The following is a 20,355-nucleotide window of genomic DNA, read 5'->3' on the forward strand; positions in this document are numbered from 1 at the left end:
AAGCGAATCACGGTTTGATAAAAGTCATGGCAAAGGTCACATTATCAGCTATGACATGATTCTTCACAAGCTGTACCCGCATTAGCTCACAAAAAGGCACATAACATTTAGAGGAAAACCATTTAATTAAATATAAACAAAAGAGGTTACAAAGTTTTAGCTAAAGCACAAATAGAGGTGCCTGCAGATTTCTATGAAAATAGAGCCAATGTTTGTATATTTACACAGCTGAGAGGATGATGAGCATGATTATTAAAAATGGCCACATTGTTGTTGCAGAAGGGTCAATAGAAGTCTTCGATCTCCTGTTCCAATTCCTAATTTAAAAAAAAAAAAAAAAAAGACCAGAAAAGCACAACAGATTAGGATAATTAAAGTAAAGCAAAACTAACTACTACATGTTACAAACATGAAATATACATTTAATTAATACTGAATAGCACTGCCAATATTCCAAGCAGAGACCACATGGAATTATCATTATCCTACCCTTCTCTTGAACAACATTGCCACAATATTGGCAATGTTGAATACCTTCGGTTTTCTTCACTGCAGACATTTTAACAGTCTCATTGCAGTTCCAGGACCCTACTATTCTCACAGGCATGGCTTCCTGAGAGCCATCGTTAAGGTTATTAGTTTACACCTGTGCCTTTCTTCCTGTGACAAGTCAGAATATCTACAGTGAAAAAAATACCACATCTGCTTATCAGTAGAGTCAAATACTAACCTGTATTAGTGCTGTTTTGTTGAAGTCTCGTCTGTGTCTATATATGCTCTGGCAGAGCAGTGCGTAGAGTTTCTCCAGCTTGTACACCTCGTAGCCATCAGTCTTGGTCACTACTCTCTCCAACAGCTCCTGAAGAAATGAGTTACAAAGAGGAATGACATGCAGAAGACATTTTTAGCTGGCAAACTTAATATGCAAGGGGGGGGGGGGCATAGTACAGAGAGAGAACTGACCAAAAAGAGCCTTGACGTAAGTCATCAGTATTTTAGAGCTTCTATGTGAGAATTCAAGATGCAGAAAACCAATTGGAAGGGTCACTAAGATAACACTGAAGAATAAGCCAGCATGTGCAGACACCCACAGTATCAAACACCTTTAATTTTTCTCTGTCAACTGCCAGAGGAGGAATTTCCTGGTCCAGGATCTGCAGAGCTTTGTCCACATCGATCATCTGCTGCTGCAGCACAGCGTTCTTTAGAGCCCGAGTCATTCGCCTCACGCTCCTCTCTGATACACAAAACACATGTCCATAAAGTATTTAGACCAATATAATAGATGACAGTCAGCTCACACATTGACTTTGAGGCCCAAAAGCATAAAGAAACATTGTGATTGCACTTTGCTATCTCTAGAAACACTACACTGGTGATTTTCTTTAGCAAGGGATTTAGTGGATTGAAGGTCAGCATTCCTCTTCATATTTTCTCTGCACTTTAAGTTCAAGAGCCAAACACTGACTGTGAGACAGTACTAGCATCCAACCTGTGTTCGTGTCCTCCTCTTCTCTGACAGCAGCAGATGCATCTGTGGTTGAGGTTTCAGTTGCTTCCTCCTCCATTGGCCCAGCATGGCTGTTCAGCTTTGCCTCCTGTTGTGTGGATACTTTGTTGTTCCTTTCATCTGCCTGTCTTATGGTTTGTATTTTGTCAGTCTCAGTTTCTGTCAGTTTTTGGTTGTTACTTTCACCGCTCACCGCTGTGCTGGATTGTCCCTGGGTATTTTCCTGTGTCTCAGTGTGGCTGTGCTTGTTAGTGTTTGATGAAATGGTTTCAGTGTTCTCATTTCCTCCTTCTGTCATCGCCTTTTTGTTTTCTTCTGACTGTCCTGGGTCATCTGTTACGGCATTGTCCACTTTTTTGTTTTCATTCTGTGTGTGATCGTCATGTTTTGTTTTTTCGCTTTCACACAGGATAGCCTTGTCTTCAGCAGCTTGACTCCTCTCTTCTATTCCCTTCTCCTCCTGGCAGTCCTGTTCCCTTGCAGTGGGCCCTGATCTGCCTTCATGAGCTTCTGCAGGCCCTGACTCTACATCAGCCACCATCTGATCCTCATCTCCTCCAGTCACCTCATCATGCTCTGCTCCTGCTTCCTTCTCAACCTCCTCCTCATCATCTCCATCCTCCTCATCCTCATCAGATCCTAACTGTGCGTCATCTCTGGACACATGAGGAGAGGAGGAAGACCTCTTCTTTGCATAGAAGCCAGTGGACCAGCGACTCTTCCGTCTTTTCTTCCTCTGTGCTGGAGAAACAAAAGGAGATAAAGATTTATTTGTTATAGTCCTTTGACATAAATCATTTGTTTTTTGTTATGTACACTAGTTTTTACCTGTGTTTTTAGGTGTTGTAACAGTAGAGGCACCTGTATTAGGGGTAACGGCAGCTGTGGCTCCAGATGGATCTCTTTGTGGGTTCATGTCAGTGATCTTGGCCTCGGCAGGAGGTTTGGGCTGTTTGGGAAGGACGTGGTAAAAGGAGGGAGCAAACCGGGCATAGGAGCAACCTAAGGTAGTTAAAAAACAGAAAGCACAGTGCTTTTTTCCACTTTTGTGAAACTGTTTTTCTCCACCTAAACAAACTATACATTCTGAAACTGAAGGTCTGGTTTATGTGGATGCAACTGTACAGTCTTGGTTTAAATAACAACTAAATTGTACTTTAAGGGAAAATACTGAATGAAGTATAAACCTACATGATTAAATATGTCAGTATGAAATTACAAGCATAAATGTTGTGCAAGATTCTTCATAAGAGGTTTTCAAAATGAACTGCTACATATTAGAGTCATTCAGTCCAAGGGTAACTAAAATGATCTACAGTGGTTAATATTTTAAAACTAGGCTAACACAGAATGTCAGTGTTAAAACAAGTTTTCCCTGAGGCTAGGACAGAGTTAATCATGAGACATTTGCCCTCTACTATTAATAAATACAAACACACACACACATAGAGCACTGACCTCTTGTGCTGCGTGATGCTTTGATCTCTTCACAAATCTTCTCAAAATCTTCATCCAGTTCATCTCTAATGATGGCATGGACAGTGTCCTTCAATGCACATGCTCTGTGGCGAATTTGACGGTCTGGAGGAAACACACACCCACACACGGCAAGTGTTGACTGATTTTATTTGAGTGTAGCATTTCTTTCTTCATCCAATACTAAATATAGATGTAACAAAAATTATTTGGAACAGTCAAATAATCTTATATTTCAATGTAAGCATTAGCACTCATTAGCACACATTATATTCTGCATGGCTTCGGTATATACAGTATGTGTATTTACTGTTCACTGTGTATACCTGAGGGGTCCCTGTCTGGGTTGTATTCAAGGGCATTCTGCCAGATGAGATCCACATCTTGGAGGAACTCTTTCACTGTCCCATACTGATGGAGATCTATCTTAGAGAGAACTGTTGACAGGTCCATAGGCTTTTTGATCACCTCAGCATAATCTGGAACCTGAAACACAGAGACTGATTTGAGTACAATCATAGGGGGAAAGGAATCTAACACTGGATTTCAGTGTATAAAATATACTGATAAGCAACAGAAAACTGTCCGTTGCTCATTGGATTGCAGATTTAAAAAAAAAAAAAAAAAAAGCTTATTTTTAAAGTCACAATGTGTAGGATTTGAAACTTTGTCTGACTTTGGTGCCTCCCAGTGGTACTATCAAAAAGGAAACTGTGGCAGATAGCAGTGCAAACCACTGACAACGACAGTCATCTTTCGACTCAGTTAAGATGTTAGAAATAGACATTAAAAGAAGACAGACCACCATAGAATCAAACAAAGGAATCAAAACAACACTAAATAGTAACCTACTTGCTTGCCTAATGGGAGACAGTTAAATATCCCAGACACAACTACTTGGCCATTAGTAAGTAAGCTTCATATAAGGCATTGTTAGAGAGCAGATTAGGAGAGAATAGAAATATAAAACAGCTACCTCATCTAAATCCACAGGCTTTGTAAAAGCCTTGAAGCGTTTATCTTGGGACAGTCGGTTGGTGACATCACGCAGGAAGAGGCGGAGCTCCCTGAGGGTGTCTTCCTCCTGCTCCTCCAATTTTTGGGTCTCCTCTTCTGTCAGCTGACGTGGAGGAGGTGGAGGGGCAACAGGGAGCATCTCCAATGAATGGAGCACTGAGGAGAGAAGAGGGTTAACAGATGCAAATGCACTCAAACCTCACACGCACTTCATAGACCCTGCACGTCTGTCAAATGCTGTATTTTTGTTTTTTTCAGTAGTTTTTAATTAACACTACACTATGAACTAAAATATGCTGCAATTGTGCCCTTATGACTCCCTCTCTTGCTCCAGAGGTTAACTGTATATGCTTTATGTCCATTCTATACTTTTATCAAAAGTTTATATACATACACTTTTTTGCCTGCAACTGACAAATTAGTTATTATAGGTAGAACCACACTGTGACACAAAATGCCCAAATAAAAATAAAACACATCCCTAAATTTTTATTATACAATTCAACTAATAGGGTTTTCCTTAAAATTGTAATTTTTTATGAAATTTCAGCAGTGGATTTCAATATTATTTTTTCTGAACACATAAGAACCCTGAGTTTAGAAAAGCACCAAAGCCCATGTCAAGCACATGCTACACAAATCAAACTTAGATTTGTTGTTTGTTGGAAAACTCGTGTATTTCTCACCAGCTTTCTTTTTTGAGGGAGGGGCCTTGGCAGCCTGGTTAAGGATCAGGTCCTCAAAGAAGTTTCTTCTTTCTCTGTTGGTGGGGACCTGGACATGGAAAACCTCCCCGTACTCCACCCGAAACAACTCCTGAACCTGAGGTAAGAAAAGTGAGAGATGAGGAAAGACATTTCTGTAGAGGAGTGTATGCCTACATGTAAGAAATTCCTTCTACATTCAAGAAAATCAGATGACATCTTATTTTCACTCCACAACTACTCAACATTGTATCACTCTTCTTTCCATACCTCCATACTGAGTTGGTCATATCGCAGGTTGCAGGTGGCCAGTAGCAGTATAGGAGAGAAGGCAGGGATCGAGGAAAGCAGGCTCAGGAAGGTCACTCTTAAGGCAGGACCCACTGTTTCCCACCACTGTCCGATGTGAGGGATGTACAGGATACTGGGAGAGGTCCGCTTGGCTTCAACAAAAATCTGCAGACCATGAGACATAGAAACACTAATATATGCTATGTATATTTACAAGTAAATCTACAGACAATCATACAGAGCAGTGGCACTTCCACAGAACACAAGATGGGATGGGAACGGTAATGATCAATTAGTTTGACCAGCCATTTTGATCATTAATAATGATTTAAGTCATTTAAAGTAGAGCACAACCAACAAACAAAACAAATAAATAAATACAATTCCAGGTTAAAGGAGCTAATTGTAAGTTTTGCTTTTGCTACATCCATAGCGAACGTTAGCATTAACAGCTGTTAACTTTCCGGTCTTACCAAGAGCTTCAGCCATTGTTGCATTTATGATAAAAAAGAGGTTATAATACACCCTCTGAGCAGTGCTACTTCTTCAGGGAAGACTGGATGCTATAGTGACTTGCTATTGGAAAGTGACAAGATTGTCTGGCTGGGCCGGGGCTACCTCGTTAGCATGCTGACTTCAGTAGAAAAGAAAAGTGATAGAAATAGAACCATAAGTAAAAGTTATCATTAGCCTTGCTAATGTTAACTTAGACAGCTCTTGGCCAGTAATGGATTGAAGTTTGATTCTGAACTTGCAATGTTTCTTCTAGACTGGTAAGTAAACAGCTGTTAATGCTAATGTTGGCTATGTAGAGATAGCATAACTTACAAATAGCTCCTTTAAAGCTTCGCTCAAAAGTGAGGATTTGTTTGCTTTTCTCCATTTCACATTGTTGAACCCCTTTGGGTTATTTGACCGCTGATCAGAAAAATAAGCTATTTCAAGACATCATTTTGGTAACGTGTAGTATTTGTCTGTAGTATATATTTATCCCCGTTGCCCATGATGTAAGGAGGTGGGGCCCATGAACTACAGTCTCTCTGGCAGCCATTTTGGCCAGTGAGGTCCACTGTAAAGAACACACTGAATTTGACAAGGCTGCAAGAATAGAGAATACCCCTAGTCTACATCAGTTTTGTGTTAGGATAGGTTTTATGGATCTTAAGTCTGCTCAAATGTAAATGACTCAAACCAAAGACATCCCATGAATTCTTATTTGTTACTAAATATTTACATGAATTTTGTCATTTACCTGAGCACAAGTCTCTTCTGGTGCAGTTGCACTGGCTCCAAACAGCACGGCCATGTCCAGGGTGTACACAGTGAATTTCTCCAGAGCATGGAGGACAGCAGGAGCCAAGTGGGAGCTCTGACCCGAGCCTGGTCTGCCCTCCAGTAGCAGTCTGGGACGGTAGGATGTTGGCTGGCTCAGCACACTCCTACACAAGGACAGATGACAGAGACTAAGATGGGTGAAGTGGTGGGGACGTTCAAATTTATTTTCAATAAACTTTTCAATGGCTCATTAAGTTTCTCAAATGATCTTCAAAAATATTGGGGTCACTGGGACAACAGTTTGCTTAAAGCACTTCCAAAGTAAAGCAAAGATAAAGGGAATAGAAGTAAGATAAGTACAAGACACAAGATGACAAGTCTCGACTCAACAGATAGAGTTGTATGCACAAGTTTAAGCACCCCTGGGCAAATTCCACATTTTGTTTATCTTTTAAGTGAAAACAAGTAAATGAGAGCAAATGACCATTTCTTCAAATGTTAGTGCAGTGTTACTTTTTATTTCATGGACTTAAAAATAGAAAAAATTAAACAGCAATATTGGGAATGTGCAAACATTTGGGTATCCTTCTAAGTCAATACTTAGCAACCCTCCATTTGGCAGATATCACAGTTTGCAAACACATTTTGTAGCCCAGCTAATAGTCTCTTCATTCTTGATTTAGGAATTTTCACCCACTCTTCCTTGCGGATGACTTAAGATTTAAATTAGAGATATTTTTAAGCTGTGTTGCATGCACAGATGCTCAAACAGATTTTCAATGATGTTCAAGTCAGGGGACTGTATGGGTCATTCCAAAAGCTTCAGTTTGTGTTTCTTGAAGTAGTTCATAGTGGATTTTGAGGTCTGCTTTGGATCATTGTCCTGTTGTAGAAGCCAGCCTCTTTTCAGTTTCAAACAAAGTAAAAATAAAAGGGAATTGAAGTAAGACAAGTACTGAGTGCAGGACATTTGCATCCAGAATTTCCTGATACTTAGTGGAATCCATTGTTCCCTTTATCCATGCAATGTTTCTGCCAAACAAACCCAAAGCCGAATATTTTCACCCCCATGCTTGACAGTTGGCAAGGTGTTAAAATTTTTAAAAAATGTGTCATTTCATATAACTCTGCATCAGCAGTGTTTTCCTACATAAGAAACTACAACTACGATTCTGATTAATAAATTATGCGAAATAATTGTTATTAACAAAAAACAGTCATCTAAATTAATGAGTAAACAAATAAACTGCCTGCATAACAGTATTTCCTGAATAATGGTTAACCTACCTACTGAGGTTGAGGAGTCCGTTAGCAGGTGTCTTGAGTTGAGAGTGAAGCGTCTGTCCGTTGGAGCAGATCTCCGAGTCATCATCCTCACTGAACATCAGGTCATCCTCAGACACACCACAGGCCACATCTGGAAATTAACATACAAGCACAAACACACACTGCAGCAGTTATTCCTAATGGCTGACTGATGTTCCAAGAAAGGCTGGCAAATAACCAATCAATCTAGGTGTTTTCTATTCTATAATCAATTACGGAAACGGAAAATGACTTCGTTAAATCAAATGAAAGAATGCAGGACCATGAACAGAACACGAGGGACAGAATAAATGAATGCAAAACAGAACAAAAGAAGACGACGAAGCAGGACTGTACCTTGTTCTCTCTTCCTCTTTAACCCCTGCTCAGCATGTGGGAACACTCGGCTGACTGCGTTGAGGATGTTCTGCAGGGCGGCGCTCAACAGAGGACGGATGGCAGGAATCAGGGCCTTGGCTGGTGACACTACTGCTCTAAAAGTCACAATTGGCATCATATTTAATTAACAACAGTCTGCACGAACCAGGCCTAGGGGCTGACAGAATAATGTTTATGCTCTAAAAAAGAGACAGCACTAAAATAAGCTACCTCTGGGCAGCTGGCACCATCTTGGACATGGCGGACATAAAGTCTTTGTTCATGATGGCAATGGAGTTGACATCAAGTACAAGTTTCTGTGATGAGGTGTAGATTTGTGGGTAGCGACGCCGCAGGGCACACAGGGCAGCCTCTGAACACACTGCCTTGATGTCTGCTCCACAATAACCTGCCAAGTAAAGACAAACAGCTTGTTGTTAATGACCAGTAACAATATCAGAAAACTTCAATTGTAATCCTAATGGTACAAAACTTTGTGCACATTTTTCCTGTAGAAATTCATGGCTGGAGTTGAATGACTTTGGTTTTAAGACACAAGCTTTGTACTGGGCTCGTTCCAGGATCATTTCATGTAAATGGACTTAAAAAAATAAAATTGTCTATCTTAGTTGTTATGACAAGTTGGAGAAGTTTAGCAAGATATGTATTTTTTTAAGCCGTTGGGAACCACAATGCAAACATACCAACACATTTATCTGCCAATTCCTCCAGAAAAGTGTCAGAGGGTGGAGGTGTCCACTGTCTGGTGTGGATCTTCAGAATGTCCTTTCTAGCCTGCCATGAAAAAATGAAATCATAGCCTTTCAAGTTCAGAACCAATACTCAGCAAGCTAAAAACCTTTTACTGCCTCGTCCCAAAATCATTCGAGAGTGCGCTCATAGTTGCTATTCTTTTTCTACAACCTAGAGATGCTACTCACTTTAAAATATGTAACAGTATAAACATCCACTAGTATGGTAGTAAAACCAATATTATAGTATGTGTAAAATGACTTTTTGAACTAAAAACAAATCTAAGAATAAAGAAATCCTAAAAGGACAGTTTACACCTCAGGAAGTTGCTATGCACATAGGAGCCCCCCCCCAAAAAAAATAGTAGTGATAGTGATAGGTGCAACGACAAAGGAATTACATTGTTTCACATAACATCATGTGTTTCTGTTGGCTTTTAAAAATGTATTATGATTTATTGATGATTTGCATTAAAGGGCATCTAGAGTTTCTCACCTCTCTGTCAGGCAGTCCGAAGAGGAACTCTCTGTCAAAGCGTCCTGGTCTTCTCAGAGCTGGGTCAATGGAGTCCAGTCTGTTTGTGGCTCCTATCACAACAATCTCTCCTCTACCATCTAATCCGTCCATAAGAGCAAGGAGGGTCGACACAATGGAACTATAGAGAAAGAGTAAGACTAAGATTACCAACTGGCTCTTGGTCAGTTGATTATGTTGGATTGTAGTGACTACTATGTCAAAGTCACAGATTTAGTCCTTGCAACAGCAACACTTTCTTTTTCAAGGACAGTATCACATTCTCATTGTAAGCTGCTTTAGCCACTTTTTATCTTGATGCATACAAAATCTCCAATGAAGAAATTAGAACTGAAACATGCTACTATAATAAATGTTCAAAACAATTTCTATCATTAAAGCTTTGTTTTCTGCTTGGCCACCAATTAGCCATAAATGATTTGTGTGTGTGACAGGTATGCAACGGTTGTAAACCTTCTTTGTTTTCAATTCTGAGTGAGCTGTGTTTATATAGCTGCAGCTGCATCCTAGTAGTTTCAAATTCCAGGTGGTGCACAACATTAGAAGTGCTATATGTAAGTCTTCTCTGCCACCGAACATAGATTCTTGCCGATAGTGGGCGATGGTGATGATCACTTGCCAAGAGCGTCAGCCATTGTTACATTTACAAGACAAGAGGTTACACTATGATCTCTGAGCAGCACTACTTCTTCATACACTTATGCTGGACTGAGGGCAGCCTGGATGCCAATGTGACTTCTATTGGAAAGTGACGAGACGGGGTAGCTGTGCTGGTGTTACCTGGTTAGCATGCTAACTGCAGTGGAAATTTAATCATCACACATGAACAGTATAAAGTAAAGAGCACAGCTGACCTGTGGATCTGGTCCTGACGGCTGGACCTGACTGGAGCCAAACCATCAATCTCATCGAAGAAGATGATGGAAGGACGCATTTGGTACGCCTAGAAGCAATTCAGAAGGAATTCTATCAGTCACCAATTGCATTATCTTCAGAACTGATAATTATAATTTAAAGGCATTAACTTAGTTTGTTCTAATCTACAAGTTAATGTGTCAAAATATAGTGAGTTAGCTGTAACAATAAATATTTTCTGGTGTTCTTTGTTGATACTTTTCTATTTTGTTAACAACGGGACACCAATCACGTTTGCAACAAGGTACAAATCTCTATCTATCCTCAAAAGCATCCCTGAAAGTCTTGGTATGTTGTACCTCGAGGAGGAGTGTGGTTTACCTGGTCAAACAGCAGGCGTAGCTGTCTCTCAGATTCTCCCACCCACTTACTGAGACAGTCAGCTCCTTTTCTCATGAAAAACGACACCTGTCTTTCCCCCTGACTGCACTCGTTAGCCAATGCTCTGGCTACAAGGGTTTTCCCTGTGCCTGGGGGACCATAAAATAGACAACCCCTAAAGACAAAAGAAAACACGACAAAGAACAATAATGGGGATTTCATTAGCATTAAAATCCAACTGAAGCCTGAGGCAGCAGCAGGCTGAGAACAGATAGGACATGCAGAGAAGAAAACAAAGTGTAGGAGACAAAGAGTGAGAGAAAGGCACAGAAATAGTGGGAAAGTTGAATATACAACATTAAACACACTTTGTAGAAAGGACATCCACCACTCAAGTTTGTCATGAAATGGACGCGCCCAAAAACTGCACAATCAAGAGGAATCGTATAAATAGATCAATAGATCATTTTATCTCAGACTTTCTATAGCAACCATTGCAGTTCGGAGTTTTGCTTAGAAATTATTTACTCATATAATTTGAAATTGAAAACATGTAAAATATGGTATGTCCCTCTATCTCGTTATCGAAAGTACAACTTATCTTCAAACAGTCTAACTTATACTCAGGCCTGAACAGTGAAGATGCACAATGTGACAAGAGAATGACTGAAAGGAAAACTCCCTGCCTTGAATTTTTTTGAAAATAAAGGACAATATTTCTTGTTGCAGTTATGAACACTTCGATGCTCTCACAACTTTGTAAAAACTAGTAAATCTATAACATTTTGAACTGTAAGGGTTCTCAAAAGAACCCTTAGTTAAAATATAGCACCCCGTAAAATGAATGCCAAACTATGACTGGTGACATTTTCATATATCAGCATCTCCCATAAATTAAAAAAAATAGATAAAAAAAAAATAGGCTCTACTTGGGCGGCCCGCCCAGGTAGATAAAATCACTTGGATTCAAGTTAGGTAAATCTCACATTAGAACACCTTATTTCCCTCTTTTCAAACTAACTAATTTTTGGCCACATACCTGTCTGAGTTGCGTGCGCTGCAGTAATTGAGTGGGGACTAGAGGCTTCTCTGTGTGCAGCCACCTAGCTACCGATAGAGTGCACGTGAGGTGTTTAGGGAACATCGATAAATGGTAGTATAGAAAATAACCTGGATTACACACCTGGGCATGCACATCGGTCACAAGCTGCACCACCCACCTCCACAACTAAATTCTCAACCTGTGGGAAACACTATACATGCAAGTAAATATGCCAATTTCACTTCTTCAAACACATTGTTTACCTGGGTGGCTGTATCTTGAACCTTTCAAAGACTTCTGGGTAGAGGAGAGGGAAGACCACCATCTCCTTCAGCGCTGAGATGTGTCTACTCAAACCTCCAATGCTGTCAAAGCGTACCTGCATCACAGTGTTATGTTAATATTGTTTCCTCAAATTCTCCTTGGTAAAACACCTCAAAAAGTGAACTAATCTTAAAGTCTATTGTGTTTTTTTTTAAGTGTGACTGTATTTTTAAAAGATGTGAAGTATGGTATATCTGTGTACCTTGAGTGCCTCTTCAAAAATAGTATAATCAGGGTAATCTTATGTTTGATCAGTATATTAATGTGTATGGTCATGTTTTTAAATCACCCTGTTTAATGAGGCAGCTTTTACCAAATCTTTTTTGTCTCTGACTTTGCATCTATCCATCCAGCTTACCGTCCTGTCTATTTGCATGGGGTCCACATCAGCAAGGCTGGCTCCAATCTTTGTCCTGTCCTTGTGGATTCCCAGCAGGTCTTCCTTCACAAGGTTCATGGGTAGACATCTGCATGAGAAACATAGAAAACACGAATATCACTTTTCATCAGATTCATTAACTCATTTATAATTTACACAAATTTATAAGATTTTTGTGTCTTATCACCTTTACACTGTGGGAATTAAAAAATAAATTAATGAACTAGAGACAGGAAAGTTTTACCTTTTTTCTCCACCCACGTGCTAAAGAACATTGCTGGTGTCTACCTGTACTTGTGCTGCACAATGGCTGCTGCTGCTGCTCTCACCTATTGACTGACCGGCTCCTGTTCTTACTCCTCCGTCTCTGGAATTTCTCGTCGTCTGAAGATGAGGAAGTGGAGTCACTACTGTGGATGGCATGTCTCCTTCTGCAAGGGCAAAGGATGTAAAAAACAGTCATCATAAACAAAGAGATCCAACAACATCAAGGTATGTAACTCTCTGCAACAACACAGGAATGTTAAGTGACAACATTCTGGATTAAAACCTAAATTGAACCTGAACACACGAATTCTGACAAACAAAAACAAACATACACCATTACCACTCACTAATAAGAAAGTATTCATATACATAAACACATTGCTGATATAATGGTGATAATGCATGAATTCAGAAAAAAAAAAAAAAAAAAATTCAAGGCAGATGTATTTGATTATGCATCTTGTGCAACAACACAGGGTGACTCCTCCAGCCAGTTCAAATTACAACATCACCATGCATGACACCTGACTAACACACCACCAAAACAACTTACAAGGAAGGCTTGACTTAAAGAATTCACTTTAAAAAGGTCAAGTGATAAATTACGTACACAATATTTAAAAAGGTTTTTAAAAGGCGAGGGACGCATGTGATAAGATGCGCATAAAATACACAAGATACTGGCTAATAGAAACTCAGCTTTCAATCAATGGATCTCTTTGTTTAAAAAATGCTTTAAAAAAGTTTGGATGAAATTCGGTTCACTATCTCAATATTTCAACCATATTGCCACCCAAATGTGCCACACCTACCAAAAACCATAGTGCTAACAGAGACAGACAACATCCCAAAGACAAACTAGAGACTAACAATAAACACTGACAAAGACAAGTAGTGAGGGTCTTACCTCTCAGAACTACTCCTGAGGTTGGGAGGAATCAGAAAAAGAGGAAAAAGAGGAATTTTGGAATTGATTTTACAGGTCGTGATAACATCCGCGACTGTGGGTGTAAATTTTTGGCCTAACTTCTTTTTGTGCAACAGTGTGCAAGAGCTATGACTAAGTAATACAACGTAATAGCTGTCACACTGTGAAGAAACGACTATCTTACGGAACAACCTTTGATAAATCTGAGCGAGAAAAGTGAAAACATATCTGTTCCAACGTTATTACTGAATTTTTTTCCTGGTAACCTCCATAATAAACTAATATTTGTATTACATACAAATTTAAGAATTGTGGGATTATGGGTATGATCCTGTTCTGGCTACTGTATGAGTCAGAAAACTTTTGCTGACTGCTACAGTAAATTGGAAGATTATTTCACAAGGTATTAATCTGACCATCAAGTGTTAGAGAGAAAACACAGGTTTTATTTCTCAACTCGGAGTAATGTATGGTGACTAAGCTGTCATACTAACCGACTGGTTCTTCTCCTGTTGTAGGGGCTCCTGGGGGCCGTGGAGCTGAATCTGAACCTGCGTCTAGTAGGAGACGAGTGGTCCTTGAAGTACATGCTGCGTTTCCTGGGCTCCCTGGGTTCTGACAAAAAATTCATCATCATCAAAGAGTGTCAAATGTTGAAGCCAAAGTAATGCAAACAGAATTTTTTATTAATTGGCCTTAAAGGAAACACTGGGGATTTTCTTCATAGTGTCTCTTGATGGCTAATGACGCCTTCTAAATGAGGATTGCAAAAATTAACATCACAAGAGAGCTTGTGTTTTTACTGCCATTGGCATCTTGTTGGCAACGGCAGTACAGGTTTGTAGGGCATGGAACTGTAAACCCAATCCGTTAAAATCACATTAAAATTTTTTGTATGTATTATCAGATCTCAAGTAATATAACTGCCTCAAACAGGACAATTAGGCTAAAATTGGAGTGTTTTTTACAATAGTCTCTCCAATAGGTCATGCCATCGACAAGATTTTGAGGGGACAAGCAAGTGTTTCAAGCCTTTTTACATTATGGCACATCTACCATTTAAATAAGATCAATCAATGAGTCAGCAGTTTTGAAATGAAGCAGTACCTTCCTGTGGGGCCTGGTAGCGAACCACGGTCTTTCGCTGTCTGAAGTCATAGCGTCTCTGGTTTTCTTCTTCCTCATCTTCGCCATCTTCATCATCATCATCATCTTCTTCCTCCTCCTCATCATCTTCTCTGTCTTCCTCCTCCTCTTCATCGTGATCATCCTCATCCCCTCCTGTGAATTAAAAAATTAAAAATTAGAATAACAAACTACTGCTGCAGTCTAAATAATCTACGTACAAAATTTAAGGTACTTTTTTTTTTCTTTTAAATTATTTTCACATTGAGGTTCTTGCAGTTTTAAAATAAAAACATACAAAATGGGTCTCTTAGATTTCTATAACAGTTAAAAAGCAACTGTGCTGAATTTCCATTTAGCGTTGATGTGGGTATCAGGATTTTAAAACAGAATTTCCAATGCATCCTCTAGTTGACTAATTAACAAAACTCCTGTCCAAAATAGTGGAGACACTACAGACACCTGAGGCACTCAGCTCCACTAAGGAGGCACTGGAAAGCTGGTGTGATAATCATACCATTGTCACTGCATGAAAATGAAATCAGCTTTGCAAATATGCAAAATACTGCACAAAATATCAGGCTGATCATAATTTTTAAACAATATCTAAATTCTGCTTTTGATTACATTGTAAGGAGATAACCAGTAGAACTGGGCTCAGACCAGCATGCTTTGTATTCTCCAGCAATGTGCCTTAAGTGGTTAGTAAACCTAATCCATCTCACCTTGGTTCTCCTCCTCAGTGTCTTTACTCTCCACATTCGTCCTTAGAGACCTTCGCATCTGGCCCCTGGTGTAAACACCCAGCTGCTCACAGGAAACAAGTCAAGTGCTTACTAGCTTACCGTTCACATCCTTTTCTTTTTGTCAGCTTGAAAATGAAAAAAGGGGTGTTTTCTGATTAAATGTTTACCTCTTCTTTAGTGTCTCTATCTCTGCTCCTCAGTCTGCGTCTCATCTTCTGCATGTCGTCCATCTTCTGGAGGACAGCTTCAGCAGTGCTGAGGTTAAATCAGAGAGAGAACTTAGTAGATTTTAATCAAAGCCCATTGTGAAGTTAACAAGTTATTAGCTTTAAACTTAGCCCCATAGTGTTTATGCGTTTCTCTTTACTACCTGGGGTGGTTCTACAACTTTATCGTCAACAGAAACATTGGGGGAGGTAGGAATCAAAAGACACTGCAGTAAATGTCGCTGAACTCACTTGGTGATGAGGCGGTCATAGAGCACTGACTGGTTGCGCGAATCCAGTTTGTATCTGGTTATTCGGGAGCTACGTCGCACTGAGCGATCCTCCTCCTCTTCCTCCTCCTCATCCACTTCTCGGCTCTGTAGGTTAAAGCGGCTCCTTTTGGGAGTGGACGACCCCTCCACCTCATCTGGAACATCTAGGGCACCAATAGAAGCACCATTTGACAGCCTGTTAGTAGCACAGACCCTCCAAAAAACAAATTTCTTGTGCTGTGTAATCTACGGGCTATTTGCTCTATGGAAAAACACTGTAGCAAACTGTACCTGCTTGCTGTTTGCCGCTGGATGCTTTTCCCTCTCTCTGCAGCCTGGAAGATTTCCTGAAGAAAAAAGGGACATGTGAAATTAAAAATGAGTTCCTTGTCTTATCTTACAGCATTTTGTGTTTTACAAATGTGAAGTTATGAGCAAAAAATTTGTCATATTTAATAAAAACGTGAAATAATGTTTTGTTTTGTCTAGTCTGATGCACATTTAAGGCATTACCAACCTAAATGTTTGCCTTTACTACAGTGCCCCCATACGGAAGCCAAGAACAACCGTACTTGCACTTATTTTTTTTAATGCCGTTGTCACGAGAAAAAAGGTTGTGTCCTCTTCTTACATATGTTTATCTATAAAACGAGACTGTCTTCTCTAATGACATAATTGCAGCAAACAAAACTACACATTTATGGCTTGACTTACTGTTCAGTTATGAATCCTCCCTGACAGTCATGATGATGATCGTGAAGGCTGAAATCAGGTGTGATCAAATGAACCACACACTTTTTCCAGTTCTCCCTAATTGTCCCATGATCTCAAGAAAGGCTGATAAATGACCTTGTTATCTCAAGAAACTGGCCTTTTGTTTTCTCGAGATAATGAGAAATTAACCCATTAGAGATAAATAATCCGTATATTGGAGAAAACAAACCAACGAAGAATAACAAGATAATGAAATAATTCTCGCGATAATGAAATTAAATTGTGATCTTGAGATAACGCCATTAAAAGAAAAAAATAACTGCAAGTACGTTCTCCGCTTCCGTACCCCCGCAATGGCCAAGGGGTCATTTTCAGTGTGTGACTAGTCTTCCACATTTAATACCCAACCTGGAAATCTACAATTAGAGGGAAGTTGGCTAAATATTGACACTAATAATTAAATAGTAATCAAGGTAAGTGGCCCTGTATTACCTGGTGGAGCAGCCTCCAGCTTTGTCTTCATTTACAGGCAAGCTCGTCTTTTGCTCCATGTCAGCAAAGGAAACCTCTAGTTTAACTCTCTGTCCTCTGGTCCGCAGAGAGTGATGGAGACCACTTCCCTCATCCTGCTTCATATCACTATGTCCCTGAAACAGTCACATCAGGGGGTTTATATTTTACAGTATACGGTATGCAGTGTCTGTTTTAGGGGAAATTAAGTTAATCACGGGATGGGATGAAAAATATTTACTTGAATAACTTTCAGGTCTGTGTACATGTAACATTATCAGTAATCTCAATGATTTCTGTTCACTTGCTTCAGCTTCAGAATCTGTGTGTGTGTGTGTGTGTGGGGGGGGGGGGGGGGGGGTTGTCATATGACTGCCAAGACCAGACTCTTGGGTGTAAGTGACTGTCACATGACCAAAAAGCTTCAGGCATACTTTTCACAGCAGCAAATGTGATGTCTTTGTGTTCTTTATTCACTGAGCCACTAGCTTCCCTACGGGTGCTGCTGCTGACCACCATCTTGGCAGGCACTTTGATGAAATTCTCCATATGTCTAGAGGGTATTATGTTTTTGTATTAGAACTAGGTCCTAAGAGTCAAGCAATACTTTACTAAAAACTATTTACTCCAAGAATATAATTTAAAAACTAGTTTATGATTAATATAACTGAACATCAATGTCAATCATGCATGTATAGACTACATAAAGCATGTTTTTAAAACTGGAGTCAAGGTTAATCCTACAGAATTCTGCTGAACGGTCTGATTTATAAAATAGTGCCTCTGTGCAAATGTTGGTTACAGACTATTAATCACATCAGGGGGTTTATAATTTACAGTATATGCAGTGTATGTTTTCAGGAAATGGAGTTAATCATGGGCTGGGATGAAGAATATTTACTTGAATAACTTTCAGGTCTGTACACATCTAACATTATCGGTAGTCTCAATGATTTCCGTCCACTTGCTTCAGCTTCAGAATCTGGGGGGCGGAGGTTGTCATATGACTGCCAAGACCAGACTCTTGGGTGTAAGTGACTGTCACATGACCAAAAAGCTTCAGGCATACTTTTCACAGCAGCAAATGTGACGTCTTTGTGTTCTTTATTCACTCAGCCACTAGCTGCCCTATGGGTGCTGCTGCTGACCACCATCTTGGCAGGACCTTTGATGAAATTCTCCATGTCTAGAGGGTATTTTGTTTTTGTATTAGAACTAGATCCTAAGAGTCAAGCAATTCATTACTAAAACTATTTACTCCAAGAATATACTTTTAAAACAATTTTATGATTAATATAACTGAACATCAATGTAAATTATGCATGTATAGACTAAATAAAGCATGTTTTTAAAACTGGGGTCAAGGTTAATCCTACAGAAACCTGCAGAACGGTCTGATCTATAGAATAGTGCCTTTGTACAAATGTTGGTTACAGACTATTAATCACATCAGGGGGTTTATAATTTACAGTATATGCAGTGTATGTTTTCAGGAAATGGAGTTAATCATGGGCTGGGATGAAGAATATTTACTTGAATAACTTTCAGGTCTGTACACATCTAACATTATCGGTAGTCTCAATGATTTCCGTCCACTTGCTTCAGCTTCAGAATCTGGGGGGCGGAGGTTGTCATATGACTGCCAAGACCAGACTCTTGGGTGTAAGTGACTGTCACATGACCAAAAAGCTTCAGGCATACTTTTCACAGCAGCAAATGTGACGTCTTTGTGTTCTTTATTCACTCAGCCACTAGCTGCCCTATGGGTGCTGCTGCTGACCACCATCTTGGCAGGACCTTTGATGAAATTCTCCATGTCTAGAGGGTATTTTGTTTTTGTATTAGAACTAGATCCTAAGAGTCAAGCAATTCATTACTAAAAACTATTTACTCCAAGAATATACTTTTAAAACAATTTTATGATTAATATAACTGAACATCAATGTAAATTATGCATGTATAGACTAAATAAAGCATGTTTTTAAAACTGGGGTCAAGGTTAATCCTACAGAAACCTGCAGAACGGTCTGATCTATAGAATAGTGCCTTTGTACAAATGTTGGTTACAGACTATTACACGCATTTAGTCATTTATTTTGTGTTATGGGGTTAAATGAGTCTGACATAAAGTTTAATGAATGAATGAGTTCATGAAAAAATGAATTAACAAATGCACAGCCCCCCCCCCAAAAAAAATCGGTCTCCAACCAAAACACACAACCTTGCTAGACAATTAACTACTGACATCTGGGACATTTACTTGAGAACCTAGTCTGGTAACCTGTTGTACTGTTATATGGCCATGGCACATACCATTGAACAACACATTACAATTAAGATTATTTGTTGACTGTATTATTGGACTCTAGAGTTTATAAATGGTCGTTACATATAAATTAAAAAATGCCCAGTAGACATTGGAGTTTCAGTAAAATGTTAGGAGAGACTACTGTTGCTCAGATACTTTCAGTAGCCTCACTAAGTGTCAAGCTGTCAAGGTAGCTAGTTAGCTTAGCACGCTAGCAAAACTAGCACAGCAAAGTTCAAAGATAATTTGTCCTGCTAACAAACAGTTATCTAGTTATAATAACCAGCTTTCTAGGTGAGTATTCTCACATTCGCCGTGTTGTTGTCGGGGCTGCTGAAGCTGTCATCCAGGGCCCGGGAGGACCGGGTCACCCGGGCGGACTTTCTCTGCGACGCGGGAAGCAACGACAGAAACTCGGAGCTTGTATCCAACTCCATTGACCTCCTCTTCGGAGTTGTTGCCACCGGCTCAGCTCCGACACTGCCGCTGCTGCGTAGCATCACCATCTTGACTTCAAACCGACCTTATACCAGCGCGAACGACGGATAATCAGCCGCTACACTGCCTTAAAATGTCCCACGCTTACGTTACCGCCAACATAACACAGATAACGGTAAGTGTCCACCAGCTGACACACACACACCATCTCCTCACTAAACCCTTGATTTCTGGCGCCATAAACGTCATCGGAGGTTATGAGGTAAGTAACCAGGAGCTGCCGCCAGGAAAAATAGATCTCGTGGCAAAATTGTAAATGAAGTCGAATTGTATAAGTAATTTTATTTTCATCACTTCGACGATGCAGCACATTTTCATGATCACTGTTGTCATTACCATATCAGTCATAGTATTAGTTCAAATGTAACGTAAGCGGAGCGATACGTATACGATTTAAAAATGTGTTCCGGTTGACGTTAGAGCGCGCTCTGCTCCAAACTGCGCATTAAAGCGCGCTCATTATGTACACAAACCATGCACCGACAGCGTGTTCACATTTTACTTATTTAACAATAAAATGGCTTAAGCTGACGTTTCTAAACAGACACATAATTATT

General features: G+C 39.8%; 1 protein-coding gene and 1 non-coding gene across 4 annotated transcripts; both read right to left on the minus strand.

Moving 5' to 3' along the window:
• Positions 1 to 121: 121 nt before the first annotated feature.
• LOC120784418 (ATPase family AAA domain-containing protein 2-like) lies at positions 122 to 20,048 on the minus strand. 3 transcript variants are annotated; one of them, XM_040118218.1, is made up of 30 exons: positions 19,609 to 20,048; positions 16,975 to 17,129; positions 16,060 to 16,115; positions 15,749 to 15,932; positions 15,458 to 15,545; positions 15,270 to 15,351; positions 14,527 to 14,700; positions 13,914 to 14,034; positions 13,399 to 13,413; positions 12,554 to 12,655; positions 12,204 to 12,312; positions 11,785 to 11,900; positions 10,480 to 10,654; positions 10,098 to 10,186; positions 9,205 to 9,364; positions 8,661 to 8,751; positions 8,188 to 8,365; positions 7,936 to 8,072; positions 7,561 to 7,690; positions 6,251 to 6,437; positions 4,978 to 5,163; positions 4,690 to 4,825; positions 3,963 to 4,159; positions 3,313 to 3,472; positions 2,969 to 3,091; positions 2,372 to 2,512; positions 1,493 to 2,251; positions 1,104 to 1,237; positions 731 to 859; positions 122 to 317 (listed from the first exon to the last, which is right to left on the minus strand). In XM_040118218.1, exons 1-30 carry the CDS (start codon positions 19,804 to 19,806, stop codon positions 285 to 287), a joined length of 4,545 nt encoding a protein of 1,514 aa, XP_039974152.1. In that variant the 5' UTR covers positions 19,807 to 20,048; the 3' UTR covers positions 122 to 284. The 3 variants fall into 3 exon arrangements, with proteins under 3 accessions (XP_039974152.1, XP_039974150.1, XP_039974151.1); XM_040118216.1 differs by having other exon boundaries at positions 123 to 317; positions 2,339 to 2,512; positions 19,609 to 20,046; XM_040118217.1 differs by lacking the exon at positions 13,399 to 13,413 and having other exon boundaries at positions 123 to 317; positions 2,339 to 2,512; positions 19,609 to 20,047.
• LOC120784846 lies at positions 5,967 to 6,101 on the minus strand. The gene has a single exon (XR_005706510.1). It is a non-coding gene; the product is annotated as a small nucleolar RNA SNORA5 (small nucleolar RNA).
• Positions 20,049 to 20,355: the final 307 nt, after the last annotated feature.

Source organism: Xiphias gladius, chromosome 22 (genome assembly GCF_016859285.1).
Source record: "Xiphias gladius isolate SHS-SW01 ecotype Sanya breed wild chromosome 22, ASM1685928v1, whole genome shotgun sequence".
Lineage (NCBI taxonomy): Eukaryota > Metazoa > Chordata > Actinopteri > Istiophoriformes > Xiphiidae > Xiphias > Xiphias gladius.

Coding starts and splice junctions, on each gene's coding strand:
- LOC120784418 (XM_040118216.1), bottom strand. CDS start 19,806: ATGGTGATGCTACGCAGCAGCGGCAGTGTCGGAGCTGAGCCGGTGGCA. Junction 12,313..12,553: donor AGGAGCCGGTCAGTCAATAG/GTGAGAGCAGCA, acceptor TTTCTCATGCAG/ATGTCTACCCATGAACCTTG. Junction 9,365..10,097: donor CGTCAGGACCAGATCCACAG/GTCAGCTGTGCT, acceptor CTTTCTCTATAG/TTCCATTGTGTCGACCCTCC.